The following is a 25,902-nucleotide window of genomic DNA, read 5'->3' on the forward strand; positions in this document are numbered from 1 at the left end:
TTTGCCCTTACCCGTTTAATCATTCACAATTTGCTCACAAGCAGACCACACATGCTCTCTCTACAAACTCTCCTTTTCCCGAGTTTTCAAGATAAACACAATCTAAAGATACCAGAAGCAATTTGCTTTAGGAACAAATTTACTGAGGGACAAATAACCATCTACACAGGAAGAAGAAAGTTGGGGAGGCCAGAAATAAATAACAGACATTCAAATTCTGCAAATGGTTCAGAGAGGGGCCTAGTTTTCCTAACAGTCTCATTTCAGAGTCAGAAACAGGACATTGGAGTGTGAAAGGTGGTATGAGACTCCTCCATCATGATCCAAAAAGGATGGTAATTTAGGTTCAGGTCAATTCAAGAATCATAATCATGTTTGAAGATGAGGGAAACAAAATTCATCTTAGAGGCACCCTAGAACCCTCCAGCTCCAGATAAGATTAATCTACTTCTTCAATGGTGGGGCCTGTGGCAGCCCTTCCAGGTGTATACCCTGTTCCACATGAAGGCCCAGTGCATCCTCCCTGGTAGAGCTTTGTGATGACTGGGTTGCACACCTGCTCCAATTCCTTTCTCTTATGATCAAACTCATCTTTCTCAGCCAGTTGATTGGCCTCCAGCCATGAAAGAACCTCATTGCATTTATTCAGTATTTTCTTTTTATCAGACTCACTAATCTTGCCCTTCAGGCCTTCATCACTCACAGCACTCTTCATGTTAAAAGCATAGGATTCTAATGCATTTTTGGCAGCAATTTTCTCTCTCTGGACCTCATCTTCAGCTTTATATTTCTCAGCATCCAGAACCATGCGCTCAATCTCTTCCTTGCTCAGCCGGCCCTTGTCGTTGGTGATGGTGATCTTGTTGGCCTTGCCCGTGCTCTTGTCCATGGCTGTTACATTGAGAATACCATTTGCATCAATGTCGAAGGTTACCTCAATCTGGGGCACTCCCCTGGGGGCAGGAGGGATTCCAGTCAGGTCAAAGCGCCCCAGCAGGTTGTTGTCCCGAGTCATGGCCCTCTCGCCCTCATACACCTGAATCAACACCCCAGGCTGGTTGTCTGAGTAGGTGGTGAAGATCTGCGTCTGCTTGGTGGGGATGGTGGAGTTGCGCTTGATCAGGACGGTCATCACGCCCCCGGCCGTCTCCAACCCTAGGGACAGGGGAGCCACATCCAACAACAGCAGGTCCTGTACCTTTTCAGACTTGTCCCCCATCAAAATGGCTGCCTGTACTGCAGCCCCATAGGCCACTGCCTCATCGGGGTTGATGCTTTTGTTGAGATCACGACCATTAAAGTAGTCTTGCAGCAGCTTCTGAACCTTAGGTATGCGGGTGGAGCCCCCCACTAAAACAATGTCATGGATTTTAGCCTTATCTGTTTTGGCATCCCGAAGAGCCTTCTCCACAGGCTCCAAGGTGCCCCTAAACAGGTCTGCACACAACTCTTCAAACCGGGCTCTGGTGATGGACGTGTAGAAGTCAATGCCTTCATAAAGTGAATCAATTTCCAAGTTGGCCTGGGTGCTGGACGACAGGGTCCTCTTGGCCCTCTCGCAGGCCGTGCGCAGCCGCCTCACGGCCCGCTTGTTCTGGCTGATGTCCTTCTTGTGCTTCCTCTTGAACTCCTCCACAAAGTGGCTCACCAGCCTGTTGTCAAAGTCCTCCCCACCCAGGTGCGTGTCCCCAGCCGTGGCCTTCACCTCAAAAATCCCGTCATCTATGGTCAGTATGGACACATCAAATGTGCCTCCACCCAGATCAAAGATTAGGACGTGTCGCTCTCCCTGACCTGCTTTATCTAAGCCATAAGCAATGGCAGCAGCTGTGGGTTCGTTGATAATTCTTAGCACGTTGAGACCTGCAATCACACCTGCATCCTTGGTGGCCTGGCGCTGAGAGTCATTGAAATAGGCTGGCACGGTGATCACAGCATTGGTGACAGTGTGGCCCAAAAAAGCCTCAGCAGTCTCCTTCATCTTAGTCAGTACCATAGAAGAGATTTCCTCAGGGTAGAAAGCTTTTTTCTCCCCTTTGTAGGACACCATTACCTTGGGCTTGCCTCCTTCATTGATTACTTGAAAAGGCCAAAGTTTCATATCTGATTGCACTACAGGATCATTAAATTTCCTGCCAATCAGACGTTTGGCATCAAAGACAGTGTTCTGTGGATTCATGGCTACCTGGTTCTTGGCCGCATCGCCGATGAGCCGCTCGGTGTCCGTGAAGGCCACATAGCTGGGGGTGGTGCGGTTCCCCTGGTCGTTGGCGATGATCTCCACCTTGCCGTGCTGGAACACCCCGACGCACGAGTAGGTGGTGCCCAGGTCGATGCCAATGGCCGTACCCTTAGCAGCAGCCATGGTTTTCCTAGGCCTGTGGAGAGAGAATAAGATAAACTTTTGGCTGAGAACTTTTTAATTTTATTTATTTTTAATTGTGGTGAAATACACATTACATAAAATTTACCATCTTAATCATTTTTTGGCACACAGTTCAGTAGTAAGTTCATTCACATTGTTGTCCAACCAATCTCCAGAATCTTTTATCTTGCAAAACTGAAATTCTAGACCCATTAAACAACTCCTCCTTCCCCTCTTCCCTCAGCTCTTGGCAACCACTATTCTTTCTCTCATCATTTGACTACTCTAGGTACCTCATGTTAGTAGAATTATACACTAATTCTTCCTTTTTGTGACCAGCTTATTTCACTTAGCATAATACTTCAAGTTCCTCTATGTTACACCATGTGTCAGAATTTCCTTCCCTTTCAAAGCTGATTAATTTTCATTGTATGTTATGTGCCACGTTTTGTTTATTCATTTATTCCCTCTGTAGCACTTGAGCTGCTTCCACCTTACAGCTATTGTGAATAACTCTGCCACATACTCTGTGTTCAAATATCGTTACTGTGTACAAATTTTTTTTTTTTGTGGCAGTGCTTTTTGGACAAGGTAGGGAAAAGTACTCCTAGCCAGCTGTAAGGGAGTGGGAGACCAACGGCATCCGCTGTTTTCAGTTTCTCACAGGACCTCACTCAACTGCCTGTTTCTTTGTGACAAATTTCATTCTGAGATTGTACCTGTCTCCTGCTGAGCTCAGATTATTTGCAGTTCTGATCGCCCCAGGAGACATCAATCTCCACAAGTGGGTTTAGCTAACCTCCTAGTCTCCTTTTACTCTCTTTAGGGATTGGTGGGAGTAAATCCTGGCCACTCTGAAGATGGCTGCTCGGAACCCAATCAAGCCCTCACGGTTTTCTCAGGCGAGGTGCTGCTCTTCAAGGCAGTTTCTTTCTCTAACCTTTTCACAAATAAAACTCCTGTCATCTGGAGACAAAAACAGACCGGCTCCTCCCTCTTTCCGGCAGTTCTGACCAATCCCAGCCACCTCAAAAGACCTCCCCCCCACCTTCCCTAGTTGGCCAACGCCCCCATACCTTAGACTTAAACAAACTAGGTAACTTTCCAGCACTGCCTCAAACAAGGACCAACTAGTCTTGCCTTTTCCCAGCTCATTTCAATCAGAGCCCTCTTGGCTCACCTAGTATCCCGCCGCCTTCGATCCAGTTTGATAGGGTTCGGACTGCGGAGCCCCTGTAGCTGGGGGCTCCCTCAATATTCAAACTGCGCAGACGGTGTCCCCCCACCCCCCACCCGCCCGCCCTACAACTCTGAGCCGGCTTCAGTCCTATCCTCCAGATTCCCTACTAGTCCGTGACGTCAGAGGCAGTATCTCCATTGTAACGCGACTCGGCGGCAGGAAGCGTCAACACTCACGCCCCACCCTCCTCTCCAAACCCGCCGCCGCCCCGCCCCCGCAGCCGGCTGACCCCACTAACTCTCTACCCCTTCCACCTCCCCCTCCCTGTGACAGTGCCCAGCCCAGCAAGCCCCAGAAGAGTCTGGAGAGTTCTGGGAGGGGCGAGATACAGGACGCTGATTGGTCCCAGAAAGCCAGGGGGCAAGACGTGAGGCGAAACCCCTGGAAAATTCCCGACCTGGCAGCTCCGCCGAGCTCGGTGATTGGCTGAGGAGGAAAAAGGAGGGGCTCCATGAAGAATTATAAACACAGAGCCGCTCAGCCCTAGAGCAACTGCAAGCCCCTGAGACGGGAGTTGCGTTGTGTAGTCCGTGAGGACAGCTTCTGCAGACCCACTGCTTCCGAGGACCACCCCGGACGACACCGGCGCGTTCAGTTTCAGGCTCCATAAACGATCCAGCTCCTTGTCACCGATCCCGTCAGCCGTTTTCAGGTCTGAAGCTCATTGCGGGGCGGAGAAAAGGCAGGGCACAGGCATGGCGAAAAACACGGCCATCGGCATCGACCTGGGCACCACCTACTCTTGCGTGGGGGTGTTCCAGCACGGCAAGGTGGAGATCATCGCCAACGACCAGGGCAACCGCACAACCCCCAGCTACGTGGCCTTCACGGACACCGAGCGGCTCATCGGCGATGCGGCCAAGAACCAGGTGGCGCTGAACCCGCAGAACACGGTGTTCGACGCGAAGCGGCTGATCGGCCGCAAGTTCGGCGACCCGGTGGTGCAGTCGGACATGAAGCACTGGCCCTTCCGCGTGATCAACGACGGAGATAAGCCGAAGGTGCAGGTGAGCTACAAGGGGGAGACCAAGGCGTTCTACCCCGAGGAGATCTCGTCGATGGTGCTGACCAAAATGAAGGAGATCGCCGAGGCTTACCTGGGCCACCCGGTGACCAACGCGGTGATCACCGTACCGGCCTACTTCAACGACTCGCAGCGCCAGGCCACCAAGGATGCGGGGGTGATCGCGGGGCTGAACGTGCTGCGGATCATCAACGAGCCGACCGCCGCCGCCATCGCCTACGGCCTGGACAGGACCGGCAAGGGGGAGCGCAACGTGCTCATCTTCGACCTGGGTGGGGGCACGTTCGACGTATCCATCCTGACGATCGACGACGGCATCTTCGAGGTGAAGGCCACGGCCGGGGACACGCACCTGGGTGGGGAGGACTTTGACAACAGGCTGGTGAACCACTTCGTGGAGGAGTTCAAGAGGAAGCACAAGAAGGACATCAGCCAGAACAAGCGGGCCGTGAGGCGGCTGCGCACGGCCTGCGAGAGGGCCAAGAGGACCCTGTCGTCCAGCACCCAGGCCAGCCTGGAGATCGACTCCCTGTTCGAGGGCATCGACTTCTACACGTCCATCACCAGGGCGCGGTTCGAGGAGCTGTGCTCGGACCTGTTCCGGAGCACCCTGGAGCCCGTGGAGAAGGCTCTGCGCGACGCCAAGCTGGACAAGGCCCAGATCCACGACCTGGTCCTGGTGGGCGGCTCCACCCGCATCCCCAAGGTGCAGAAGCTGCTGCAGGACTTCTTCAACGGGCGCGACCTGAACAAGAGCATCAACCCCGACGAGGCAGTGGCCTACGGGGCGGCGGTGCAGGCAGCCATCCTGATGGGGGACAAGTCTGAGAACGTGCAGGACCTGCTGCTGCTGGACGTGGCTCCCCTGTCGCTGGGGCTGGAGACGGCCGGGGGCGTGATGACCGCTCTGATCAAGCGCAACTCCACCATCCCCACCAAGCAGACGCAGATCTTCACCACCTACTCGGACAACCAGCCGGGCGTGCTGATCCAGGTGTACGAGGGCGAGAGGGCCATGACGCGGGACAACAACCTGCTGGGGCGCTTCGAGCTGAGCGGCATCCCACCGGCCCCCAGGGGAGTGCCCCAGATCGAGGTGACCTTCGACATCGACGCCAATGGCATCCTGAACGTCACGGCCACGGACAAGAGCACGGGCAAGGCCAACAAGATCACCATCACCAACGACAAGGGCCGGCTGAGCAAGGAGGAGATCGAGCGCATGGTGCAGGAGGCGGAGAAGTACAAAGCCGAGGACGAGGTCCAGCGCGAGAGGGTGTCCGCCAAGAACGCCCTGGAGTCTTACGCCTTCAACATGAAGAGCGCCGTGGAGGATGAGGGGCTCAAGGGCAAGATCAGCGAGGCCGACAAGAAGAAAGTGCTGGACAAGTGCCAGGAGGTGATTTCGTGGTTGGACGCCAACACGCTGGCCGAGAAGGACGAGTTTGAGCACAAGAGGAAAGAGCTGGAGCAGGTGTGTAACCCCATCATCAGTGGACTGTACCAGGGGGCGGGTGGCCCCGGGGCCGGTGGCTTTGGGGCTCAGGCCCCCAAAGGGGGCTCTGGGTCTGGCCCCACCATTGAGGAGGTGGATTAGGAGTGCTTCCCCTGGTAGCTCATGTTTTGTTATGGAGACGGTTGGGTTCAAGACTTCTCATTGCCTTATATCTGCCTTTCATCAGCTCTCAAGTATGCAAGTTGTTTTGAAGTGAACTGTGTTTCTTGGTGAAGTTATGAACTTGCTATTTTTTCAGAGTCTAAATGTAGAGGTGAATGTATACTGCCATCTTTTGTTCATTTTCCTTTTTGTAATATTCATGTCAACACAGGCTTTTTGTGTGTGTGTGTGACTGTTTACTTCAAAGTGAATAAAGTCAAATAATTTGAGTGATGTCTGCTTGTTTTATTTGAGGTCAGAATGGTCTGCCTAGGTTGTCTTTCTTACAGGGTCTAAAATGGGATGGCAATGTGCCTGTTAGATAAGGTTAGTGATCTGGAAATTACGCACTGCATTGTGATCCACTTTTAGGCAAATAGTATCCTGGGGAGGCATAAAACTGTTTGTTTTGAATGGTTTGGGTTGGTGGGCCCCAAATATCAAGGGTTAATTGGCATGGTTGCCTCAAGGCTGCTGAGGGGAGTGACCTTAGATAAAAATGGCCTAAAAATGAGCTTGGTAGTGGCGGTGTTCCTGGAGAAGCAGAAAGAAAGGAGAGGCAGTTAGATGGTCATGGCTGCCTCTTCCTGTGAGTACCTGTGATGTGTTAAAGCCTTGTTACTTAATCTGAATTCTGCATGGAAGAGGTGAGTCCTGAGTTGACAGTGAGGAGGTGTGAATTCGAGCCCTGGCTTGCCTGGTTACACACAAGTAGGTTAGTCACCGTGGTCCCTAGTTTTCAGTTTTTAAAACGAAGGGGTTTGGCCTGATGCCTCAGCCTGTAGTTCTTACTTCTGAAAGAATGCTGAGAATTTCCAGCAGTGGTTACCTACCTACATTTTAAGGATCCCAATGAGTTCCTTAGGGAGGTGTCATTGAGTGTTTTATGCCCCAACAGGAGAACTCCAGTATTTAATTGCTCTTGCCTACCAGGCACTGTACTGGGGCCTTGTAGGTGTTTATTAATCCTCATCCCATCCACCACACTGAGTTTAATTAGTGTTTGACTTGCACAGATGGACATCTAGGAGACTTAAAAGATACTTGCTTAACTAAAATTATTTATTTCAAGGTTAGAAAAAACAACCAGTTCAGCAAAGATGTTGGATCTGGATTCCAGCTCAGGTTGTATCAGTTTTTGTCATGCTGCCCCAAGTGCACACGGCTTTTGTTTGTACGTGTCTGGTTCTGAGTTGTTTCTACCCTAGGTTTTACAATCAGTACTTCATGCTTTTACTCTGTATAATCCTTGACAAATATGTCAAGGGATGATGGCAGAGGATTAGTATTTGTTAAATTAGAAGAGAGAGAAAAAACCTGCAGCCCTGTAGCAGGAAGACTTGCCAAAGACTTCCTTCCCTTTGAGATGCCCTAGCTGCTAGCATGCTAGAAATAATCCACTCCGCAGCTTCTTTTTTGGCACAATTCTCAAGGCTTGGGGTGTGAGCCCCTATAAAAATCAGTTGTGTTGAGGGGTTACAAAGATGTTTTTGAACGAGATAGAGGTGATGGTTTTCACAACATGTGTATGAACTAGGAAGCACTAAATTGTACACTTTAAAATGGTTTATGTTATATGAATTTACTTCAAAAACAGTAAAAAAAAATTGTATCAACATTCTATAAAAGCACTTTGTGAATTTGTGTACCTCAAGGCCCACCAAACCTTTCACTAAACACTTGCCTTTGGAGAAAATCCAGTATTATGGGAATGGCACATACAGGTTGACCTTGTCCTGGAAGTTTAGAAATGGAAATCCAAGAAATGCTAGGCTTCCAGGCCAGCTTATAACGACACATTTAACCCTCAAAGTAGTTCAGCTGTTACACTGTGGGCTCTAGCCACAGGTGAATCAAACTTCATGGGGATGTGCACTTGCTGCAGGACTTCCTCTACCCCTTAGAGTTGCAGGAGCATTTGACTGTCATCTACATATAATACAGTAACTCTTCAAGCCAGCACCTACTCCATTATTGGGGGGGGGTTGCAAAGGAGGGGGATGGCAGGGGATGGGGAGGGTAGGTAGAAGAGGGTGGAGACTGAAAAGGACAAACACCTTTGCTAAGAGAGGTTAGGGGGGAAAAAGAGGTTAGGGAAATCTCCAGAAATTACCTTGAAGAAAATGAGTTCCTATGGCTAGGTCAATTAAGATTACTGAGTAGGTGTTTTATTAAGAAGTGAATTTTTTTTTAAAAAAGTGAAGATCGTATTGCTTGCATACCCTTGTACAGAGTACTTTGAAAATGATCAGCTTTAATCTAAGCTGCAGGAGATGAAGTTGAGCAAGGAGAATGTAGTGCCATCTCTGGAGGAAGTGGTGTTTTGCATAGCAGCAGGAACTTTGAAGGAGCGGAGGTGCATGGAGGAAAAACAATTGTAGATGAAAGAATTTTTAAAATCTAATACCTTCCCTAATTCCAATCTCACTTATTTCCCTATGCCAGCCCTCAGAAGGCAGGTGGCTCTAGTAAAGTGACTGATTTTATGTCTTTAAAGCCCAGGGTATCGCTTTATTAAATAAGTAACACACATACTGTTATTCCTGGTGTTTAATAGGGTTCTGCTATCAGCAATTTTAAAAATACCAAAACAACAAATAACTTAAAAATGTGAGATAAGTGGGCAGAAACAGGCTTTAGGTTAAAAGAGGTTATTTCAGGTAAAAACCCAATATTGGCGATTTCTGAGGGGCAATCCTCACCGTAAGGACAAGAAATCGTAACTGTCAAAATTCTTAAACCAATCACCTTAAACCCGTCCCCTAGGGTTACTCGTAAAGTATCCACTTTAGTTCAGTGGGACAGAGCAACCTCACCAGTTCCTTCGCCTTCCCCTAGCTGCAGCTCATTAAAACGATGTTAAGGGGTCTGGTAGCGGAGCGAATTAACGATGAATTCACGATGCCGAGGTAAACCCGCTCCACCCCGCCGGCCCCGATCGCGCCCAGTGCAGAATCGGGGAGGGCACAACAGGGCACACAGGTTGGGAAGACGGGGGAATCCCACGAGACCAGAATAACCCGCGAGGGCCCTCGACCTTTTTAACCCTCTAAACGTCCCCACGGGAACCAGTACTAGAGTAGGGAGGTGAGGTGGCGGCAGAGAGAAACCAGCAGCCTCCCGTCTGTGGCCCGTCCCAGCACAGGGCCAAGGCGCTTTCGCCTCAGGGACGATGGGGACTTTCTCTTCTCGCGTCTGGCCACTCAATTCATCTGGCTTACTTGTATGAGTTACAAAATTTTCTAATGTTTTAGTCTAATAAGTTAGCGAGGTTGAGTGAAACACCACAGGACTCCCCCTTTATTCACTCCTTTAATCCGATTTTGAAAAAACCACCGCAAAACGCCGGCACCAGCCAGGTAGCTCCGCAGCCAGGCAGCTCCACGGCCAGCCCCGCCGGCAGGCCCCAGCGGCGGCCCGGCCCCGCCCCGCCCCTCCCCGCTCGCTCTATCTGGGTCTTGCGGGCTCTGGCTCCTTGCCGGCTTCGGGCTGTTCCTGGAACTTTCCGGCGTTCTCTGGGCTCGAAGGCGGGGACTGGCTCGTAGGAACACTCCTCAACAAACAAACTGTCCACCCAAGTCTCCCCACCCCCCAACGCTACCCTAGAACATCAAGCTTAGTCACGGCTCTACATTTAGTTTCCAGAAGATTCTCTGAACTGTGTGCCAGCCTAGCCATAGTAACAGAGTTCCCCCTCCCTTCCCCTCTTTCTGACTAACCAGTCTGCTATGAAGGGAAGGGGAGGCGGAGCTGGGAGAAGCTGTAAGGGTGGAAAAGGTGGGGGCGATAGTAGTGAGAAGCAGGAGTCAGGAGGGGAGGCCCTGGCGGGTCACAAACCACCGGGGTGCCCCTAATGGGCGCAGAGCCCTGACATTCACTCTTCACTCCCCTCTTCTGTGGCCATTTGTTTTCCTCGTTTTAGAGAGTGAATTGATAGCATCTGTGTCAGTATTGGCAGGAGTCCAAAACAAGGAGCATGAGGACATGTGGGTCAATTACCAGCTCTGTAATTACCTGTCCGGGTGACTAGACCAAGTCACTAAACCACTGATCCTTTGTGCTCATCTATGAAAATGGAAAGATTTGGCTGAATGGCCTCTGCCTGAAAGTTTTTAAGATAGTTTATTTGATAAACTGAAAGTAATGCCATAGTCCTGGTAGTAGTCCTCAACCTTGTAAGCACCTCAGTGAGAATGTTTGAGGTAAGAGATGAGAGTGTGGGACCCCCAACAAAAGAAGGGAACTAAAAGAAAACTTTTGAGCACTATAGAGGAACTGTACTGTTATGGAAACGACAGGCCAGCCAAGAAACAAGCACCACTCTGGAGGGTTGGAGTACTCAGATGTATTATGCCGGCGGGCTCAGAGGGGCTTCTCCAAAGCTCTGAGCACCTCCAAGATGTGCGCATGAGGTTTTACAGGGTAAAGTACAAGCTTGGGGTATTTGGCCAATAGGCATGGAACAGCCTTAGCAGCATAATTATCACAAAAGTGGAGGCAGGGAGGCAGCAAACCAACATTCCAAAGCCAGATATATGTCTTTGAAAATCCAGCTGGCTAGCAAAAAAAACATGAACAGCAAACCAACACTAATTAACCTAGATTTACAAGTTAGTCTAGCAGAACTCAGATCAGTATTCCAATACTTAGATTTGTGAGTTATCTTGTTAGACCAGCCCGGTTTTTCCTTCACAGTACTAAGGCCTCACCATAAGTATTATCATTGTAATCTTTGATGCCACATTTCTGTGACATATATACTGTTTATTCTAACTTAGAGATATAGAGACTTGCAAGTACTTCATTGTTAAAGAAAAACAGCCTCAACAAGAAAGTGTTCCTGAATGTGAGACAGAAGTAGAGTCCTGATGCAAATCCAGGTCTTCTCTTTCCCTGTTTTTTTCCGATGTTGCTGGAAATCTGCAGGGTTCCCAAGTCATTGAAGCCTTTGCCATTTGGCAGTTAAAAAAAAAAAAAAAGCCTGGCTCTTTTGCTTTCTTCGGATAAACCTAGAATTATACCATTTTTTAAAAAATGAATAGAATTGAGGGGAAAAGGATACTGTTTGAAAAACTGTAGGAAAAAGGAGAGAGAAGGAAAAAGATCCTGCAGTTACAGGGTGAGGAAGGCTCCCCTCCCCTACACTTCCTGCTGCTGGCAGTCAGCATTCTCCACACTCTCTCTTCACAACCCCATCTTAAATTTTACCTGACATCCCATCTGACTTGGGGAACCTGAGCTTTGATCTTTCCAAACATCAAACTCCATAAAAATCTAATTCCAAAATTAGTCAAATTAAAATGCTGGAAAATCTCTTGGGATTCTTATAATCACCTTGGACACCAATTAAACCTTTAACTGAGTTTCTGCCTTGGGAAACATCCAGTGCAAAAGGAAAGACGAAATTCAAGAGACTTTCTCCTTGTAGGATATGGAAAAGGAGTACAGATGTTTTTGGTTTCCAAGCTAGTCCACAAAGAGAGACAACATAAAAGGTAGATCAAATACAATATGTATGTGACTGCCTCATTCATGGAAAACAGCATTTTTGAACTGCTCTTGTTCTGGTACCCCAGCAGCAGCAAAATTTAATGTGCTATCACCATGTTTACCTGCCAGTGGAGATAGTGATGCCCTTTGCTTCAAGACAGAGGCATACATACAACTGCAAATTTGGAGACAAGAAATGAGTGAATCCAGAACTGCTGCTGGTAGCCAGCTGATGGTGAGGAAGCTTGGGGGGTGGGAGTGAGGTCAGGGGTCTCTAGAAGTGTTCATACACTGGGCAGCTAAGATGGAAGTTTGAGGAATCCCCAGCCAGGGACTGCATAAAGAAATGGAAAGTTCCTGAAGTTTGACCAGTTCGACTAGATTAAGGAGGTGAGTCATTAGGGAGTCACATCTGAATGTAAAAAAAGTTACCGCTTACGTGCACACACACACACACACACACACACACACACACAGAGGTTTGTAAAAGCAATCTTTTTACAACATCAGTTTAGATTAGCCTGATCAAATTATATAATAAACAACTGAATACTCTTGGATTCCAGGAAGAAGTGTCTACGTGTGTGTGTGTAAAGCCAACTGAGCAAGAGTGTTCAGAAGCAAGATTTCTCCTCTTCATCAAAAACTGCCTCCTCCTACTTGTGCTCTGTGCTCAAGAGATGTGGGTATGGAAATGAGTCTATTTTGCAGGGTTGTGAGCCCCATACTCTAGCTTTACTAGCCCTCACATTTTCTTTTCAGGCATCTAACAAGGGGTCTTGCATTGCCCACAAAGGGTGAAGAAACAAAGGCCAAAAAAATTTTACCAAATTTGACTGTATTTAAAACAAGGAGGATATGCACAGAAAGTTGAAATCTAGGATAAAAAACTAATTGGATGAATTAAGCGCTCAGCAAATAACCTGAAATTTTTTTGGGGGTAGGGTATATAGCTCAGTGGTAGAGTGCATGGCTAGAATGCATGAGATCCTGGGTTCTATTCCTAGTACCTCAACTAACTAAATAAATAACCTTAATTATACCCCTGTCCCCAAAAAGAACCTGAAGTTTTTAGAAGAGCTGGAACCTGGGTCTGGCCAGTCTCTCCCACCTTACAGCATCGTCCTGACCAATCCGCTTAAAATGGACCACCTGCCAAGGGACTCTAACATATGACGCTGTTAAAGAGGACTGAACGTTCTTGCCCCACCCCCCGCAGGCTCACCACCACACCACATTTATTTAAAAGTGGTGGACAACCTAGGACAGCTGCAAGTGACAGGGCAGAAGACCAAATTCGGGACCCTGAAGTTAACCCTGGCACTACCCATCATCAGAGGCTGAACCGGGAATTAAGAGAGAAAAGAGGGAGGGGAGCGACCCGGATCCCAGGCTGGGAAGGACGAGGAATGGGAGAAGCCCAAAAGGCCTAAAGACAGTTGAATTTCTATAGAAAAAGTTTTTTTGTTTTTGCCCTCTAGCCCCAGTCCAGCCCAAGGCAAAGGGAAGTGGCTCTGGACAGGGACAGTGCCCAGCGGATCCAGCCTGGCCTTCCCTCCCCACACTCCTTAACCTTCTAAGGCGTTGTGAATATTCTCCAGTTTAAGAATCGTTTACCTGATTGCTTCTCTTTTGAAAATTCAAACTCCACCATCCTTAGATATTCCATCTATAAAGGGCTAAAGATGACGTCAAAAACTATATTGCATTATCTCTTCCCTTGTCCTTCTCATTTTAAAAATAGAATAGGAAAAACGCCACAGACGGCCAAGACCAAGGCAATCAATCCTCCCGCAGCCCAGACAGGCAGTCCTGCCCCTCCGCGCACCGGCCCAAACCGCGGCTCCTTCTATCAGCGTCAGGCTCCAATTTGGCCCACAGATACCCTACCCTCTTAGAGAAACTCGGGAACTTTCTGTATTTTGGGTGACCCCGGAGTCCTGTAGCCCTTAATCCTACTTTAAACCACCAAACTAGTTTGAGCCCCAGGAGCCTCTCATCGCCCTACAATTACAAGCCTAGTGCTGATCTTTCTAGTCAACTTCAAACTACTTGGCTGACCACTCGCCTGAAAACGGAGACTGGGTGGGCGGAGTCAAAAATGACTCTTTCCAGCGCCTCTCCTCCCTCCCCTTAGGACTCTGGTTTCCTCCCGTGAATCCGAGAAGAGTCTGGAGAGTTCTGGGAGGGGCGAGATACAGGACGCTGATTGGTCCCAGAAAGCCAGGGGGCAGGACGTGAGGCGAAACCCCTGGAAAATTCCCGACCTGGCAGCTCCGCCGAGCTCGGTGATTGGCTGAGGAGGAAAAAGGAGGGGCTCCATGAAGAATTATAAACACAGAGCCGCCCAACCTCAGAGAAACCGCAAGCCAGCCACAATCTAGGGAGACTTGTGGCGTAGTCGGTGAGCGCAACTTCGGCAGACCCACTGCTTCCGAGGACCACCCCAAGCAGCACCTGAGCGTTCAGTTTCCGGCTCTACGAACGACTTAGCTCCTCGTCGCCGATCCCGTCAGCCGTTTTCAGGTCTGAAGCTCATTGCGGGGCGGAGAAAAGGCAGGGCACAGGCATGGCGAAAAACACGGCCATCGGCATCGACCTGGGCACCACCTACTCTTGCGTGGGGGTGTTCCAGCACGGCAAGGTGGAGATCATCGCCAACGACCAGGGCAACCGCACAACCCCCAGCTACGTGGCCTTCACGGACACCGAGCGGCTCATCGGCGATGCGGCCAAGAACCAGGTGGCGCTGAACCCGCAGAACACGGTGTTCGACGCGAAGCGGCTGATCGGCCGCAAGTTCGGCGACCCGGTGGTGCAGTCGGACATGAAGCACTGGCCCTTCCGCGTGATCAACGACGGAGATAAGCCGAAGGTGCAGGTGAGCTACAAGGGGGAGACCAAGGCGTTCTACCCCGAGGAGATCTCGTCGATGGTGCTGACCAAAATGAAGGAGATCGCCGAGGCTTACCTGGGCCACCCGGTGACCAACGCGGTGATCACCGTACCGGCCTACTTCAACGACTCGCAGCGCCAGGCCACCAAGGATGCGGGGGTGATCGCGGGGCTGAACGTGCTGCGGATCATCAACGAGCCGACCGCCGCCGCCATCGCCTACGGCCTGGACAGGACCGGCAAGGGGGAGCGCAACGTGCTCATCTTCGACCTGGGTGGGGGCACGTTCGACGTATCCATCCTGACGATCGACGACGGCATCTTCGAGGTGAAGGCCACGGCCGGGGACACGCACCTGGGTGGGGAGGACTTTGACAACAGGCTGGTGAACCACTTCGTGGAGGAGTTCAAGAGGAAGCACAAGAAGGACATCAGCCAGAACAAGCGGGCCGTGAGGCGGCTGCGCACGGCCTGCGAGAGGGCCAAGAGGACCCTGTCGTCCAGCACCCAGGCCAGCCTGGAGATCGACTCCCTGTTCGAGGGCATCGACTTCTACACGTCCATCACCAGGGCGCGGTTCGAGGAGCTGTGCTCGGACCTGTTCCGGAGCACCCTGGAGCCCGTGGAGAAGGCTCTGCGCGACGCCAAGCTGGACAAGGCCCAGATCCACGACCTGGTCCTGGTGGGCGGCTCCACCCGCATCCCCAAGGTGCAGAAGCTGCTGCAGGACTTCTTCAACGGGCGCGACCTGAACAAGAGCATCAACCCCGACGAGGCAGTGGCCTACGGGGCGGCGGTGCAGGCAGCCATCCTGATGGGGGACAAGTCTGAGAACGTGCAGGACCTGCTGCTGCTGGACGTGGCTCCCCTGTCGCTGGGGCTGGAGACGGCCGGGGGCGTGATGACCGCTCTGATCAAGCGCAACTCCACCATCCCCACCAAGCAGACGCAGATCTTCACCACCTACTCGGACAACCAGCCGGGCGTGCTGATCCAGGTGTACGAGGGCGAGAGGGCCATGACGCGGGACAACAACCTGCTGGGGCGCTTCGAGCTGAGCGGCATCCCACCGGCCCCCAGGGGAGTGCCCCAGATCGAGGTGACCTTCGACATCGACGCCAATGGCATCCTGAACGTCACGGCCACGGACAAGAGCACGGGCAAGGCCAACAAGATCACCATCACCAACGACAAGGGCCGGCTGAGCAAGGAGGAGATCGAGCGCATGGTGCAGGAGGCGGAGAAGTACAAAGCCGAGGACGAGGTCCAGCGCGAGAGGGTGTCCGCCAAGAACGCCCTGGAGTCTTACGCCTTCAACATGAAGAGCGCCGTGGAGGATGAGGGGCTCAAGGGCAAGATCAGCGAGGCCGACAAGAAGAAAGTGCTGGACAAGTGCCAGGAGGTGATTTCGTGGTTGGACGCCAACACGCTGGCCGAGAAGGACGAGTTTGAGCACAAGAGGAAAGAGCTGGAGCAGGTGTGTAACCCCATCATCAGTGGACTGTACCAGGGGGCGGGTGGCCCCGGGGCCGGTGGCTTTGGGGCTCAGGCCCCCAAAGGGGGCTCTGGGTCTGGCCCCACCATTGAGGAGGTAGATTAGGGGCCTTATTTTTGCCTTTGTTTTGTTTGAGACAGAGCAGACCCCAAGGATTTTGATGTTGCCCTGTGTTTTAGTCCTCTACTATGTCAGTTCATTGTAAGGTTAGGTTGTAACTTCATATAATTTTCTTGTTTTTGTTATTCTTTGTGTTATAACCAATGTGTTCACATCTCTGCCTTTCACATAAGTGGGTACTGTAAGGGTGGCTTTCCTTTTTTTTTTCTCTCTTGAATCAACACTGCCACCCTCTGTCTTATTTTTTGCTTTGTAAACACACCAAAGCTCATGGAATTTTTAATTTGTATACTTAAGGAATAAAAATAAAACGAAATATATGTGTCTTCTTTTATTTGGAGAGGGGTAATGGACTCTTCTCGGAATGTTTGAATTCCATAGGCCATGAAAGGGCAGTGCTTTTGAAGGGAGTTTTACACATTAGGAGCCATCACCATGGCTATTTGTGCAGGGACTTTATTGGAGGTGCTAAATTACATCTGTGACAGTAAACAAATTCCATGTGCCCATTTTGATTTGTGGGTTTTGTTTTAGGGCAAAGTGGGGATGGGGCTGCAATAGGGTTGTGGGGAGGAGAGGCTGGTGTGGGTTTAAAGGTGGTATTAAGAGGGGTTCGTGTTCCTTATTCTCTTGCACCTAATGTGTGCAGAGCCATTCCTTTTTCATTTGACCTGTGAGTCTTCCAGTCTTTTCTATAAGTTCTAAGCAAATTTAGGGGTGGGCAAAATGGTAAATAAGATGCAGAATCACACTCGGTTTTATAAATCCCACCTGGGTGACCAAGTTTATTTAGCATTTTAGTTTAGGTCACCTCCTTGTAAAATACAGCATTTGAATGGCTTCACTTAGAAGTGGGCTATAAGCAAGCAACATCTTCAGCCATGATGACGAGCTGCAGTTACCCACCCAGGAGTCTGGAGAAGTGAGATACTGAGTTTGGGGACATGGTAATAAAGAGGGATGGGCTAAGCACTGTACCTGGTTCTTTGAGTCACTCCCAAAATCCTCAGTAATTCTCATCACACCACTCTCTACCCTAAGTATTCTAAAGCATTTTTCATAGGTTAGCACATGGAGGTGGTCACTTAAGCTATATCCAGGGCAAAATTAGCAACAAGAGATGGTTTTGAGGCCAGAGTTTTTTTCACACTACCTGATCATGGGGGTTGGCCCTGGGTGGTTCCTATCTAAGTGGTGATTTTACCTGAGTTTTAACGATCAGTATCCTCTTTTTCCTTTTAATGGACAATCTCAAAATAATAGCAACTTTAATAGCACATTTAATTATGAAAAGAGGAAATAAAAGTTGTGCAGCATAGAGCTGGGAAGATGAGGAGATGGGCTTTCCTTTCACACAAGCCCTTCCCTTTGGGGTTCTTCTCACCTGAGCAGTTAAATGTCCTGAAGAGTTTCTCTAGCCTGATAGAATCCCAACCTCCTTTCTTCCAAAAACTTAACTTGAGAATATCTACTCCAAATCAAAGTTCCATGTGTTATTTCTCAATAAATGCTTCCCCTCTGGGAAATTAAAACATTTTAAGAATGACAAAGTGTGGGAAACCTTGCAAAGGAAAAAGTACCATATTGGTTCCAGGACCAGTTCCCAAAGGCTGGTTTTACTCACAAGATAGGTGAACTATAATATACCCTCTGATCATAGCATATGGTATATGCAGTTTAATTGCTGCAGCAGCAGAAATGGGGGAGGTAGCTTTCTTAACTTTTTAAAAATTTAATCTGCCAGGCAGTAGAGGGAATTAATCTTTTAACTTCAAACCACTGGAGTCGTGGTGTATACCGAAATCATTTGACGGGGCTAGGTCCCCCAGGAGTCAGAGTCTCTGGGACTGGGCAAAGGCATCATATAGAATTAAAAGTGCCTGGTTGTTCTGAATGTGCGGCCAAGGTTTAGGAAAAACCACTGCACCAGGGGCTACTCCTGATTGTTTTTAGAGGGATGGGGTCACTGGAGAGTAGGGACAGGAAGATGTCAGTGCTTCCAGGAGCAGCAGCTGGTGGCAAGGGGCTTTCTGCTGTGAACCAGAGCCAGAAGGCTTCAAAGGCCTTAAAGTTTTGATTCCCTAGCAGCAGCAGCAGCAGCAGCAGCAGCAGCAGCAGCAGCAGCAGCAGCAGCAGCAGCAATGATAAAGGTTAGAGAAGTGGCCAGCAACAGCAAAATGAGCCAAAAAAGAATTCCTGAGGCTGGCCCAATTAGTTTCATGAATTCTCATTAGGGAAGTAGTTCGTTAGAAAGCAGCATCAGAACATGAGAAGTCATCGCCTATACACTTCTTGAAACTTAAAATCACTTTTCAAGATCAATGATAGGAAGGGCTCAACCCCTGGAAGCTGAGAAATGTGTCAAACAAACAGGTGAATACTGTAGGATTCTTGGAAAAGACTTTGATGGACGCCTGAAGCCTTGGAGGAAGGGAGGGCAGACTGAACAATAATTGCAGGAGAAAAAAATAAAAGGATACATTTCCTGCACCCATGATTGCCTTCATCCAATTTTGCTCTGTGCTCTCTGTGCCTAAATTACGTGACTCAGAAGACTGATTGCGTGTAACTTGGAACTCCCAAATCATCCTGGTAGATGGGACTGTCTCACAAAAGATGAAGAAAAAGATGTCAACATACATCGCCAAACTCTATCTGCATAAATGAAGAGTTACAGAAGGGGTCAGAAAAGAAGGATCTGGGGTAATGTATGAGTTGATGGATTAAGAGCAAGTGACTAGATTGCTGAGAGAGTGAAAACTAGCCGAGGGAGAATAGGGCCTGTTGCCCTCCACCCCAACATGTTTTGCTTCCAACCAACCTGAAACTTTACGGTGCTATTCACAGTGTACTGAGCACTTCCACCATTTCTGGCCCAGTCCCAGGCCATGCACTACTGCACTACTCATGAAAAGGACATGGGGAAATGGGGAATAGCTGTTTATAGGCACAAATTTCAGTTTTGCAAGATGAAAAAGTTCTGGAGATCGGTTGCACAACAATATGAAAATGTTAACACTACTGAACTGTAAACGTTAAAAGCTTACAATTTTTTTTAATGTACCAAATTGTGTATTTTAAATACTTGTTCACTATACCTTAATAAAGTTAATACAAAAAAAAAAAAAGAGGCATGAAAGTTAATGTGCCTGACAGGTCTACAGGTTGGAATGAGGAGGCGATTTCAGATTTCGCTGGCTAGACGGAGCGGGGTGACAGACCCTCGGAGTGACCTGGACCCAACCTGGGACAAGTGAAGACAAGAGAGAAGTCCGGGGGTCATTACTCAACAGAGGACTGGACTCGCTGAGAGACCGCCAAGAAGAGCGCTCAGTTGCGCGCGCACCTGACAGCGCTGGGGACTTTGTGCGGCCTGGCCAGTCAAGTCACCTGTTTTTTGTTTTTCAAAACTCGCAAAACATCTCCGAATATTTGCCCAGAAGAGTGTGCAACATTCACCCGTAGCCTCTCTTTCACTTTGTTTCAGTCTTGTTTGGACGAGCGATGGGAAAAATGCTTCGGGTCAAGACAGGCATCTAAGAAGACAGCCATGCCCGTCAGGCCCCCGACCTCACGCCGCCATAAATAGCCCCGGCCGAGCGTTTTTGGTTCTCTTCGTGCGGTGAAGTCGTGGGGAGCTGCTATGGGAGCTGTATGGTGTTTGCCGAGGGTGCTGCGGACCTTTCCCCGAATTAAGGGAAGGCGGCACCCTGCGCCATCTTTGCACAGCTGCCCGCGTGCAGGTACCTCAGGGCCCTGCTGATTGAGGGACCGCACTCTCGGGCTGAGCAGGATGAACTGCCATTACAGACTAGAGTTTCTGATGTCTTTGTGACGCCAGTGCTTGGAACTGACCCAGCCTGGGGCAGGGGGGACTCCTCTGGAGTCAGCCTAGCCTCTGCTGACTCACTGTTTTTTTTTCCCAGGGCCCTGATTTTGGAAGCCGGATCTGCAGCTCCACGGGGGTGAGTGCAGTGTGCGAGATGGCGGTCGCACTGGGGGAGGACGGAGGTGATGATGAACCCAGGTGATTCTGAGTGTCTCGCTGACGCCATCACCGCAGCGCGCTGAACACCCCTATCCCCCGGGCCGGGATTCCTAGTAGTTGGTCTTGGGGAGAAGTTGATGTCCAGGAACCCTTAGTGATCACTTATTCGTGCGTCGTTTTTCCATTAGGGGTTTAAGACGTCCACCAGTGTGTTACCCTTGAATAAAGGTGAGTATTAGGGGTGCGGGCGCTCTCAGCGGCTGTCCCAGATCATGTTTTTAACTTCAGATTTTTGTCTAAGCCCGCTTAAACCTGCTTCCTCCACCCCTTTTTCGAATACAAACTTCCCTTCGTGCTGGGTTCCTCTGGTGGAGCTGGCGCTATCCTCTGCAGTTATAAATTTGTTTTCCATTTCTCCTCTTGAACATCCCAGCCCTGAACTCATAATTATGTTAGATCCTTATACTGGGACCGTTGTTTTTGAATGTTTTAGGTCCCTACCAGTGGTGGCTTCCGTTGATCCAGGTCTCTCTAAGTTGGGAATGATGATTTCTCAGACTAGAGTCTCTGATGCTGGTCCTGATGTCAAAATTAATTTCTGACCCATTTGGGGAACCTGGATACTTGGATTTCTGAGAAAGGCTAATGGAAGGGCTGTAACTGTCTTTTTTCATGAGTTGTCCTGTTTTCATCTTTGTAGCATGAGAGCTTTGGAAGCCCAGCCAGGGGCAGTGCCCCTTCACAGAAACTGAGGGCTAGCCTGGTGACTGAAGGCCTAAGGTTTGGAATTCTTTTGGAGAAGTGCTGTTGGGATGCCTAGGTAATAGTTCCTGCCACTTCAACAGCAGGCTGTGACAAAAAGTGGAGAGCCACATGCCTTCTACCCGGGTACTATGGTAAGTCTCTTTGCTGGTTTTTCTTCCATTCTGAGTGGTAGTGATGACCTGGTTGGACTAGAGTCTCTGAGCATTTCTCTGAGGATCTTTGAAACCACCTGATCCACTCATGCTCCTTTCCATGCTGTGTGGCAACTCCCCTGCCTACTCAGACTTTTCTCTTTAAATTGATACATAACTGCATTAGCTTTGGGTATATAACATAACAATTTGATATTTACATATATTGGAAAGTGATCATAAGTCTATTTACTGTTACCATACAGTTGGTCCTTTTTACCCAACCCCCCTTTCCCTCTGATAACCACTAGTTTGTTCTCTGTATGTATGACAGATTCATGCTTTAATACCAGCTATTTGCATGTTTTTAATGTGTTGCTTTTATGAAATTTCAGGATTTTGCTGGCAAAGGATGTCCCCTATCTGGTGTTGGACAGACCCTAGGAACCATACATCTTTCCTGCAGTAACCCTTGTAAGCAGCTGTCAGCTTACTGGAGGAGGAGAAACTGCCTAGAAATTTTGGGGCACTTAAATATCAGACAGCCTTTATTTTGTCTTAAGTACTTTATCAAAAGGATTCCAATAAAATATTTTAAAGCAAATAAAAAATAGATTGGTCTCAGTGAAAACAATATGATACAGAAAGGTTAGGGAGGTGAAGGTTCACCACTAGTCAATGAGCCTCACAGCTGACGTCTAGCTGGACCCCTTTACAGCTGTGTACAAAAAACTAAGGTTTATTACACGTTGACACTAATGTTAAGGATTTCCAAATATTATATTTGAGAGTTTTATGATACCATTAACACAGGCATCCAATTTACCTTTTGATAAATTTGTGAAAACAGGTTGTTCAGGTATATTTTAAAAGAATATACTTCTGGTGGTTGTCAAGGGCTGGGGAAGGAGGAGTGAGGAGTTATTGTTTAAATGGTAGAGTGTTTTACAAGATGAAAGGAATTCATGGGGATGGATGGTAGTGATAGTTGAATGGTATAATAGATGTATTTATTACTCTCAAGCTGTATGCTTAAAAAGGTTAAGATGGTAAATTTTATGTGTATTTCACCATAATAGAAATTTTGGGGGAAAAAGCATCTCTTGTTCCTTCTTGTCAACATCGCAAAGGTGGTTCCCTACCAGCATGTACAGAGTATGCTGCTGTTAGACTGTACTATAAATTATCCAGTTTGTTTTAGGTGGCATTAGATTTCTGGTCATGCTGTAGTATACCAGTGCTGATTCCCTGTTAATTTGCACCCATATGAAGTTGTGTTGAATATATTTCCAAAAGTAGAATGTCAGTGGCAGGATTTGGGCATTTAAAATGTGTGTTCCATAAGGTTGTCCAGTTTACACTTCATCTGCCCCTTCAGAGTGCTTGTTTCTCCATTCCTGCCCTCACTATTCCAGTGGTAATACTTTTTAGCAACAATGTACCTAACCATCTGCATCTTCCTACTGAGCATTTCCAGGTTGGTCCCCATCACTTGTCAGCAAAGATTTTTTCCCAGCCTTTATTTTCCTTAATCACCTTTGTTAGTTTTCTTTTTTTCCTCTTTGAGATTGCTCTGTTTGGTACTCCTAACCAGACAGGCTCCCATTGCTATTCTCCAGTCAGAGTCTGTATCATCTTAGCAGCCACCATGTATTTAGTGCTTCGGTCTGTGCTAGGCTTTTTATGTGCTTCACTTTGTTGAATCCTTAAAAAAAAATCAGCCTTGTAAAGTAGACATCTGTCTTTGCAGGCAAGGAAGGGAAAGCTCAGGGATGTTAAATCATTTGCTTAAGATCACAGTATCAGGAGTATCAGTCAGCATTGAACTTCCTGTCCCTTGTGTACCTGTCACCTAGCTTTAAGACTACCAATAACGAGGCAAACCTGCCTTTGATTCAATTTTTCTCCCATGCAGAGGAAACCACCCAGCTGAGTTGTAGCTGTATCATTCTGACTTTCCTTGGTACTCTGAATTCATCCCTAAACAATACTGTTTGGTCGTGTATCTTTTTGAGCTTCATAAATAGGGGCTAATTACGTAGTTGGTTGTTATTTTAATATATTCCTGTAGTTAATTTAGATTTCACCCTTCCACGCACATTTCTGTCCATTTTAATTTTTGAAAAAACGTTGGAATAATGGGTGTCTCAGTAGTGTATATGAGGACTTGTATTAGTGCATTTTTGTAGGGTGACCGTATCACATAGGAAGTATAGGGGACTGGTTAAGATTTGGGAGCAAACTGAACACTTACAGCTAGTCTATCACAATTTCCTTGTTTGTAAACGGATAGAGTACCTACTCAGAGTTGTTAGGATTAAATATATGTAAATACACTTTAAACTGCCTACCACATAGTAAACCTATTTAGGTATTGGCTACAATTATATTACTCCAAATAGCTTAGACGTTAGTTTACATAGATAACCTCGTCAGTACCTTGTCTACTCTTAATCCCTGACATGGCTGTTAGATGGTGAACTTCATCTTGTCCCTAGGGTCTCTTCTTTCTGTATTCTCTACATGGACTTGTGTGGTCCAGGTCCTCCTGTAGGTGTTTGGACCCTCCTTCTTGTGCTAGCCTCAGGTTTAGGGTCTAAGATTGAGCTACAGCCATGGTAAAGATGGTCACATGAACTTTTCTTTATTCTAGGCTTGGGAATCACTTTCCAGTCTTCTGCATTCTTGAGCCCCACTGTCTCTCCACAGGGGTGACAGTGATTTGATAAGACCCCTATCCTAAAGCAGTCTTTTTAAATTCACCCCTCAGGCTCTAGGAAGGGAGCAAATTCATAAGAAGCCAGTCCCCTCCCAACCCACCATGCAGATCTCAGCTCTCTTAGTCTAAACAGAGACTGGCCTGTCACCTCAGCTACTGAAGACAGTGAGCCTCCCAGGGCCTGGCCCCCCATCCCTGCAATCCTCAGCAACTGGCCAGTGTGCAATCCCCTCCCGAACAATACCTCCACCCTGCCAGCTGCTGTGCCAGGACCCCTGCAGTCTCTTGGACTCTTTGTTCACACCTACTACGTCCAATTTGTCCAAATCATGCTGGCGCTACCTTAACACTAAAATTTGCATCGCTAACCTATGTGACTGCAACAGCCTCCAATGGCTTGTTGATGTAATTTGGTTTGTGCAGAAACCTAGCGCCAAGAAATAAAAACTTTTGGACATTGCTTTTGGGAATGTAACTTTAAAGGATCCCTTTGGAAAATAATTTTTCAGCACCTAATAAAAATGAGGTGGTGTATTGTCTTCAACCCAGCATCTCCACTTCTGGTAATATACCCTAAACAAACTCACATGCGTATGTAAGGGTTATTGGACAGGAAAGTCCTTGATGGTACTGTTTGTAATAGGGGAGGAAAAGGGGAAACAATCCAAGTGTTCTCCAACAGAGAAGTGGGCAAATTGTGGTATATTCATAAAATATACTTTATAGAGCAGCAGTGTGTTACATGCAGCAGTGGTGTGACTAATGTACTATCATGGATTAATCTCAATGTGAAGAAAAAGGGCAAATCACAGGAAAATAGTATGTAATGTTTTAAAACATTTCAAGCTAAACAATGTATTGCCTAGAATTCAGTATCATAATAGTAACAGCAAAAAGAAGTGCATAGGATTGCTAAATGCTAAATTCAACATAGTAGTTACCCAGACTGATGGGGTTGGGAGGGAGAGCGATATAGTCAAGGACTCCACGGGAGGTCATTGTATAATTCATATTTTAGTATTCCTGAATTATTTCTTAGTAAGTTAAAAAATAAGGTTTGGAAACTGTTGGAATGAGTAATCTCCTACGTATGTCCTCTTCTCTGCTTGCCTGCAGCCATAGTGGACATTCTCAGCAGTGGAATTGTGCATTTGTAATTTTTCATAGATAGGCCACATTCCCCTCCATAATGATGGAAATAACAATTTACATCCCCACCAGCCATGTTCCACAGTGTCTCCACAGACTAGCCAACCGGGTGTGGTATAAAACATTAGGATTTTTGCAAATTCAGTGGGTGGAAATAGTATTTCAGAGACGCTTTCTGTAAATGTCCCTCACATATTTTCTGTTGGGTTCTTCCTATTTCCGGGTGCTTTTTATTTATTTTTTTGCCAGGGGTAATTAGATTTTATTTATTTTTTAGAGGAGGTACTGGGGATTGAACCCAGGACCTTGTGCATGCTAGGCATGGGTGCTACCAGTTGGGCTATACTGTCCCCACAACTAGGTGCTCTTTTTGTACTAGGAACCTTAGATCTTTTTTCTCATATGAGTTGCAAAAATTTTAATTTACATTTGTCATTAAAAGAATTATTCTACAGTGGTTGTTTTTTCCTTCCCATGCAAAAGGTTTAAGCAGTGAAGAACATACTAGTCTGATCTTCCCTGGGCGGGGGGGGGGGGGGGGGGGGGGAGAAAAAACCCTAAACAAAACAAACCAACCAAGGTTTGAGACCTGTGAAACCCAAAGGGCTGAGCAAAAGGACAGGCAAAAGCTAAGTCACCCCTAGTGACTCCAGACTCCAGCGCTCACCCATGGAGTACAACTGTTTCCAAGATGAGCCAGAATAAAAACAAACCCATCCACCCCCAGGAGAACAAATCAACAGGCACAGTAACAGGTGACTTTACAGCTAAGAAACCAAAGATATTCAAAGAGATAGAGAATGCAATCCACTGTACGTGAACAGGGCATTATGGAGCAGATGGATTCGAAAGGGAAACAGCAAT

At 47.9% G+C, this 25,902-nt stretch overlaps 3 protein-coding genes, 1 long non-coding RNA gene and 2 other non-coding genes across 10 annotated transcripts; 5 read left to right on the top strand and 1 right to left on the bottom strand.

Annotated features, from left to right (window-relative positions):
* Positions 1-119: 119 nt before the first annotated feature.
* HSPA1L (heat shock protein family A (Hsp70) member 1 like) lies at positions 120-3,741 on the bottom strand. 5 transcript variants are annotated; one of them, XM_006178782.3, is made up of 2 exons: positions 3,546-3,741; positions 120-2,378 (listed from the first exon to the last, which is right to left on the bottom strand). In XM_006178782.3, the coding sequence occupies exon 2, from the start codon at positions 2,363-2,365 to the stop codon at positions 440-442; it is 1,926 nt and encodes a 641-aa protein (XP_006178844.1). In that variant the 5' UTR covers positions 2,366-2,378; positions 3,546-3,741; the 3' UTR covers positions 120-439. The 5 variants fall into 5 exon arrangements, with proteins under 5 accessions (XP_006178844.1, XP_032318574.1, XP_032318573.1 ...); XM_032462683.1 differs by lacking the exon at positions 3,546-3,741 and adding an exon at positions 3,442-3,537 and having other exon boundaries at positions 122-2,378; XM_032462682.1 differs by lacking the exon at positions 3,546-3,741 and adding an exon at positions 3,085-3,287 and having other exon boundaries at positions 122-2,378.
* A 440-nt stretch (positions 3,742-4,181) lies between these two features.
* Positions 4,182-16,602, top strand: LOC102517682 (heat shock 70 kDa protein 1B). Its single transcript, XM_032462686.1, has 2 exons — positions 4,182-4,291; positions 14,337-16,602. The coding sequence occupies exon 2, from the start codon at positions 14,346-14,348 to the stop codon at positions 16,269-16,271; it is 1,926 nt and encodes a 641-aa protein (XP_032318577.1). The 5' UTR covers positions 4,182-4,291; positions 14,337-14,345; the 3' UTR covers positions 16,272-16,602.
* Positions 4,268-16,602, top strand: LOC116658237 (heat shock 70 kDa protein 1B). Its single transcript, XM_032462685.1, has 2 exons — positions 4,268-6,217; positions 16,263-16,602. Exons 1-2 carry the CDS (start codon positions 4,301-4,303, stop codon positions 16,269-16,271), a joined length of 1,926 nt encoding a protein of 641 aa, XP_032318576.1. The 5' UTR covers positions 4,268-4,300; the 3' UTR covers positions 16,272-16,602.
* A 3,266-nt stretch (positions 16,603-19,868) lies between these two features.
* On the top strand, positions 19,869-21,781 carry LOC106728912. Its single transcript, XR_001365193.2, has 5 exons — positions 19,869-20,029; positions 20,213-20,251; positions 20,463-20,502; positions 20,975-21,170; positions 21,566-21,781. It is a non-coding gene; the product is annotated as an uncharacterized LOC106728912 (long non-coding RNA).
* LOC116658417 lies at positions 20,297-20,359 on the top strand. The gene has a single exon (XR_004313796.1). It is a non-coding gene; the product is annotated as a small nucleolar RNA SNORD48 (small nucleolar RNA).
* Positions 20,813-20,879, top strand: LOC116658416. Its single transcript, XR_004313795.1, has one exon. It is a non-coding gene; the product is annotated as a small nucleolar RNA SNORD52 (small nucleolar RNA).
* Positions 21,782-25,902: the final 4,121 nt, after the last annotated feature.

Source organism: Camelus ferus, chromosome 20, assembly GCF_009834535.1.
Source record: "Camelus ferus isolate YT-003-E chromosome 20, BCGSAC_Cfer_1.0, whole genome shotgun sequence".
NCBI lineage: Eukaryota > Metazoa > Chordata > Mammalia > Artiodactyla > Camelidae > Camelus > Camelus ferus.

Bases quoted from the DNA above. Each gene is read 5' to 3' on its own strand.
- HSPA1L (XM_032462682.1), bottom strand. From the start codon at position 3,137: ATGTCTCCTGGGGCGATCAGAACTGCAAATAATCTGAGCTCAGCAGGA. The intron at 2,379-3,084 runs GTACAATCTCAG...CTCTCTCCACAG, and splicing joins CTGAGCTCAGCAGGAGACAG to GCCTAGGAAAACCATGGCTG.
- LOC102517682 (XM_032462686.1), top strand. From the start codon at position 14,346: ATGGCGAAAAACACGGCCATCGGCATCGACCTGGGCACCACCTACTCT.
- LOC116658237 (XM_032462685.1), top strand. From the start codon at position 4,301: ATGGCGAAAAACACGGCCATCGGCATCGACCTGGGCACCACCTACTCT.